The sequence below is a fragment of the Pseudozyma flocculosa genome (genome assembly GCF_000417875.1).
Source record: "Pseudozyma flocculosa PF-1 unplaced genomic scaffold scaffold00019, whole genome shotgun sequence".
Lineage (NCBI taxonomy): Eukaryota > Fungi > Basidiomycota > Ustilaginomycetes > Ustilaginales > Ustilaginaceae > Pseudozyma > Pseudozyma flocculosa.
Genome location: NW_006920887.1, coordinates 311,046 through 316,879, shown reverse-complemented (window position 1 = coordinate 316,879; position 5,834 = coordinate 311,046). Strand labels below are relative to the sequence as shown.

General features: G+C 66.6%; 2 protein-coding genes across 2 annotated transcripts in view; both read right to left on the bottom strand.

The window, feature by feature from the left end:
• PFL1_05366 (uncharacterized protein) overlaps nt 1–2,598 on the bottom strand; it is a gene marked incomplete at both ends in the record, with an annotated part of 3,711 nt that extends 1,113 nt beyond the window's left edge. Inside the window, 4 exons of the mRNA XM_007882898.1 lie at nt 3–1,081; nt 1,178–1,325; nt 1,429–1,558; nt 1,689–2,598. Coding sequence (XP_007881089.1) covers nt 3–1,081; nt 1,178–1,325; nt 1,429–1,558; nt 1,689–2,598 — 2,267 coding nt within the window. The remainder of the gene's footprint in view (nt 1–2; nt 1,082–1,177; nt 1,326–1,428; nt 1,559–1,688) is intronic.
• A 2,931-nt stretch (nt 2,599–5,529) lies between these two features.
• The window catches only part of PFL1_05365 (uncharacterized protein), a gene marked incomplete at both ends in the record, with an annotated part of 4,023 nt that continues 3,718 nt past the window's right edge, over nt 5,530–5,834 (bottom strand). Inside the window, one exon of the mRNA XM_007882897.1 lies at nt 5,530–5,685. Coding sequence (XP_007881088.1) covers nt 5,530–5,685 — 156 coding nt within the window. The remainder of the gene's footprint in view (nt 5,686–5,834) is intronic.

Here is a 5,834-nt window from a genome sequence, read left to right as displayed (position 1 = left end):
ACTGCGTCGTCTGCGGCGTAAAGGCGTTGAGCCGCGCCGCCTGGGCCTGGCACGAGCCCGACGACGAGCGCAGCGGGTCGCGCGGCATCCAGCCCTGCTCCAGCCCGAGCTGGTACGACCACATCGGGCTCGTCGGCTTGCCCGTCCGCAGCGAGTCGCCGATCCGCCAGGTCCAGAAGAAGAAGTTGTGCAGGCTGTCCATGGCGTTGAGCGCGAACCGCCTCAGCCCGGTCTTCATCTCGTCGCTGTAGTTTTCCCAGTCGTCCCAGACGCGGCAGCTGCCGACACGTGGGAAGTTGCCGGGTGACGGCCCGCGGTACGAGCCGTCGTAGCGCGCGCCGTCGCCGACGCCGTTGACAAACAGGCCGCAGTCGTTGACGGCCAGCGACGTCTCGCCGCCCATGGTCACGCCGAGGTTGGCGCGGCCGTTGTCGGTGATGGGGCCGTACTGCTGGCACGGCTTCATGATCTGCTGGTCCCAGGCATCGTTGTTCTGCTGGCCAAAGGCGAGGTAGGGGTGCGTGTCCCACGCCACGCGGTCGGCGCCCGAGAGGAAGCCGTTCCAGCTCGACAGCGACAGGAAGCCGTCGTGGATGACGAGGTAGGGGCCCTTGCCCCTGCCCTCGCCCGTGATGCTGCGCACACGCTGGTAGACGGCCGAGTACCACGCGCGCGCCGCCTCCTCGCCAATCTGGAGCACCAGCGGCTCGTTGACGACGCTCAGCATCGGCACCACGTTGCGCACCGACGGCTGGCTGATGAACTCGGCGATCCGCTCAATGTACGCCAGCGTGCGCTGGCCGTTGGCGTACCCCATGGGCCCCATCAGGAAGTTGACCTTGCCCAGCCGCCCGCTGTGGTTGTATCCGTTCTGGCTGCCGCTCGTGGCGTGCAGGTCGAGGTTGATGCGCAGGCCGTACTTTCGCGCCCACCCGATGGCGCGCAGCAGGTAGGTCCACGACACCTGGGGCAGGAACGGCTCGTTGTCGAGCGTCTCGATGGCCCAGAAGCCGATGGGGATGCGCACCCAGTTGAGGCCCGCGGCGGCGATGTCCGCAAAGTCCTTTTCCGTGATAAACGTCTGTCGTCCGGGGCCGGTGCGGGAGCATGGGTCGCACGTGGGATCAGGCCGTGTTCCAAGGGGAATCGTCGTCGAATGCATCCCTCGTCAACTCACCTCGTAGTGTTCCGTCATCCTCGAACGCAGGCGCTCGAGGCCGCCTTCTTCGCGGTACCTTTGCGACAGGGTAAACTCGTCGACCGCGGGCTGCGTCTCGTTCTCGTAGGGCTCGTAGAGCGCCGGCACGATGAAGGGCTCCGTCACGCTGCGAGACGGTTCACGGGGTGCGGTGAGAGGCGGTGCGACCCGGTCAGATGGTTCGGCCCGGCGTCGTCCGAGGCGCTGGATTCTGGGCTCGCACAACTCACAGCCAGCCGCCCAGGTTCACGCCGAGGATCCTGTTTGTGCTGTAGTCGAACTCTTCGTTGAGCGGGGGCGTGTAGTTCTGCGCTCTAGCGGTGTCGTTGAGCGGCTGCGAGGCCCAGTGGCCGCCGAAACCTGAGGGAGGCAGGGGCAGAAACGCGCGGAGCGTGCGGGCGGTGCCAGGAGGCTCGACGTCAGTATTCTGCACCTGGCCGTCGCGGCGGCGTCCAAGGACGGAGGGCAAGGCGGCAGACCGACGACTCACTGTTCCTGTACGTGAAGCTCTTGCCGTTGTCGAGGTTGATGGTGGATCCGTCGGTACCCCACGTCGCGACCAGCTCCTTTGGATCGACGGCCGGCTTGTTGCCAGCGGCGTCCGACCCGTCCTTGCTACCCTTGCCGCCACTGCCGGCCACGTCGCCGCCGTCCTTGCTGGCAGAAGACGAGCCGTCCTGGCTCTTGAAGACCGTCTGCGAGAGCGGGACCACGATGACGACGGCCAGCACTATCAGGGCCAGCACGGCGCCGAGGGCGATGAGCCACCTCTTCTTCCTCGACATCTGCCGGTCCTTGCCCGGACCGTACTTGCCCAGGCCGACGGCGCGATAGTCCTTGGGGCCCTTTGCACCGCCCTGGCCCCTGGTCAGCCCAACGAAGCCCTTGGCACGGCCTCCGCCGCCGCCACTACCGCCGCTGCCGGCGGGCAGGGTGCCGGACCGGTACTGCTCGATCATGGCCAGGTCGGCCGCCGATGCTTCCCTCGTCGCTGCAGACATGTAGGAGCCGCGGCGGTCGCTGGCAGCCAGGGTGGACGGGGTGCCGCTGTTGCGCCAGAGCTGGTAGACGGAGTCGTAGTCGCTGCCAGAGATCGAGAGCATGTTGGAGCTGGCCATGGACGTGACGCGGCCGGACGAGTCGCGGGAAAAGGCGGGGAGCGGTAGGCCGGCGGCGGCTGCGACCTCGCTCATCTCGACGCCGTGGCCGTACGCTGGATCCTCGTCGTCACGGTATGGCGGGTGGCCGGCAGAGGAGGAGGAGGTGTTGCTGTACCGGGACGTCTGCCGGGCCCAGCGTGGTGGACGGAGGGATCCTCCGGCCTCTGGGTCGAGCTCGGGCGAGGCCAACTCGCTCCGTGGGCTGCCTCGTCGCGAATCGGAGGCGGATTTGGGCCTCATGGTGTCCGTCGTGTGCTGTGATGAATGGTAAGGTGTCTACGGTTCCTCCAATCTTGAGCCTTGCTGAACAGGTCCTCTAGGTGCAGGGTTGCAGGCGGTCCTATCCGATGGCAGCTCTCCTGGGCTTTCGGCGAGATGGAGCAGCGAGGCGCAGGTCTATGGGCCGTGTTGCGGTCGCAGAAGATGCCAGCTGGCCGAGACGGACCGAGATGGAGCAGAGCGCGGAGATCGTAGAACGCAGGCGGTAGATGGAGAGGGCCGTGGCTATGGCAGATACGAGGTCGAGGACGCTGGGCGAGGGTGCGAGAGGCGAAGGGGGATCATATCATCGCGTGGAGACAAGGGGCAGAGGTTAAAGGGCAGCGCGACGGCTGCGCGGCTCAGCCGTCCGCGTGGGGCCTCGTTGGCGCAAAGATTCAAAGCCAGGATGGAGGGAGAGGATCAGGGCGCGGGCGGCGTGCTAGGTAGTTACCGCTAAGTTAGCGTGGCTCGTGAGGGGCTGTGCTCGCAGATTGGGCAGGTACGGTAGCTAGGTACCGGTACGAGAGGGAGGCCTTGCTCGCCGGGCAGCGTGGGTGGAAGTCGGATCATGCTTTGCCAAGCACCGGGCAGGGGGGGCACGCTGTCCACAGAAGAGGCGAGGAGCGACCCATCGGACAGTTGCCGGCGACAATTCATGTCGAGGGCGAAGACGGTCACAGGGTCCAGCGAGAGAGCTCTTTTGCTTGCCGACATGGTGGCAGCCAGGCTAGGCGGTCCGGCTACTGGGCTGGTCTCGACGAGCGACGACTTGCTGCGCCAAGAGAAGCGGGGCGGCCAGCGAGTACACAGCACCGGTAGAGTCTCTTCTTCTGGCCGCTGTCGAGCCCCGCCACCACGCACGGCGAGGCGAGAGAGGTACCGTCCTCGGAGACCCGTGGGCCATGTTCCACCTGCCATGGCAGATCGCGCCAAAACCGCTTCGGCAAGAGGGGGCAGGCAGGCGTAGGCGCGCGCGCAAGAGGCAGCCAGGCAGGTGCGGGCGGGATGGAGTGAGGTGCTCACCGCCCTCCTGCCACGCCCTGGCCCTAACCCTTTGGTGCCAAAGGAGCCTGGAGCCCAGGCCAGATCAGGCAGGGCTGGGCGCATTCCTGCGGGCGCAAGCTCAGAGTGGTGGACAAAGCGGTGGACGGGATGGGGCAAGGCGGAAAGTCCCGAATCTAGGCCCCGCTCGCTCCGACGTAGGCAGGCCTTCGGCAGTCCCCTCGCACGCTCTGCTCAAACGCTCGCATGTACCGGCATGTACAGCGACGTAGCGCTTTGCTGCGCACGCGAGGAGGCCACGCATGGCACGACAGCCTACCCTGCTGCTGCATGGACAGATGTATGGAGGCGAGGTGAGGCTGGCTGCATGGCGGGGAGAGGCGGGGGCGAGCAAGGGTAGCGGTGGCATGTCAGGTGTCCATCACGATCAGGCAATGGTGCCGTACCGTATGGCAGCGAGGAGGACGTCGCAGGCCCTGGTCGGCTGGATGAGCGTCTGCAACGGTGCCTGTGAGCTGCGACCGCCCGGAAAGGAGGCACACGTAGGCAGGGGGGACGATCGACGGCGGGCAGGTCCAAGCAGGCAGGGCGAGCGAGAACCCACCGCGAGGCGAGGCGAGGCGAGGCGAGGCGAGGCGAGGTGGATGCCGCGGCGATGCCAAGAAACCTTGCTTGCGTGCTGGCGTGGCCCGGAGCGACGAGCGCATCAAAGTGCGGGAAAGCCCATCGGCTTTGCTCCCGACAGACTCGTCGTTCCATGGCCACGGCGCGCGCCGCCAAGAAGCTTAGCTGGCTCGTCCTTGTCCTTGGCTGCCGATCCGCTGCCAAGTCCAAGTCCTGGCTCTGTCGAAGCGTAGAAGCCCGGCCAGCCTCTTGGCGCAGACGGGCTCATCACCCCCCGGCATCGGTCGCGGTCGAGGGTGGTGTCCAGGATGGCATGCCCCGGTACGTACATGTACGGTCTGAGCGAGCATGTCGACGGTACCGGACCATGCGCTGCGTTGACGATCTTGCTGGCGTGAGGGGATCGGCAGGCGGCTAGGCACGGCGGCACGGCGGCACGGCGGCAGGGGGGCAAGCGATCCGGCTGCAGCTGCGTCTGCGTCTGCGGCTCGACGTGCATCGCGGGCCGGGGATGCAGCGTCGGACCCGATCAAAGAGAAAGGACGTCGGGTTGGATCGGATCAGCGCCGACTGGGTGGAGATGGTTGTGAGGTTGCACTGAGGATACGGTGTCGAGACAACGCTCTTGAGGGCTGCACACAGGACTGTGAGGCAGCGCTCTCGAGTCCGTGCAGGGAATGGCGATGAGATGTGGAAAGGGGCGGAGGCGCTGGCTGCGTCGGGGCGGAAGGAAAAAACGCGCCCCAGGCTCACGGGACGCGCTGCCAGGCCCTCATCACGAACCACGAGCATACATATGTAGGTGGGGCATGGGAAGGAATCAGTTCAGAGAGCAAAGAAAAGCTAGGACCACAACGAGCGGATGAAGGGCGCGCGCGACCTTGCAGAGCAGCAGTCGAGAGGAATCGGGGCGGAGAGGCAGGGGACGCCGTCGTCGCTGCCAGACAAGCAGAGGCAACCAGCGCCAGCCTCGCCTCCCACCGAAGCCGCCCGAACTGCGCTCCACGTCGGTCGCAGCCCCTGGAAACAGTTCCGAGACTGGACACGCTGCAGAAACGAGGGTGAGTCAGGGCGCCGCATCGTGGACGCTGCAGGCAAAGAAGAAAGAACCGGAAAGAGGACCGGGGTGGAAGAAGCAAAGCAAGAAGGAAGGTCGCCCGGTGGCCTGGACGGGGTTCGGCGTTGGGTATACCGGGACCGGTATCATTTCGAGAAGCGCTTTTCGTTGGGACGGACGGGCGAGTGCCAGATCAGCGGCGAGCAGCTGCGTATCGGCCCTGCTCCTTAGAGGGTCGAAGTGGTGTTGGGCGCGGCGCCGGTGGTCGTCGTCGGCAGCGCGTTGGTGATCGGCGGGGCGGCCTTGGTCGTCTGCGGCACGTCGTCCTGGTAGTAGATCGAGTTGCCGTTGAACGCGCTGCCGGTCGGGGCCGTGGCCGACGACTGAGCACCGTTGACGGCCGTCGCGCCAGTGCCGGCAGCGAGGGCGCCGGTGCCAGCAGCGCCGCCAGCAACGGCAGGAGCAGCGCCGGCCAGGTTGGACGCAGCTCCGCCGCCGACGGTGGTGCCAGCGGGCGAAACGATGGCGCCGG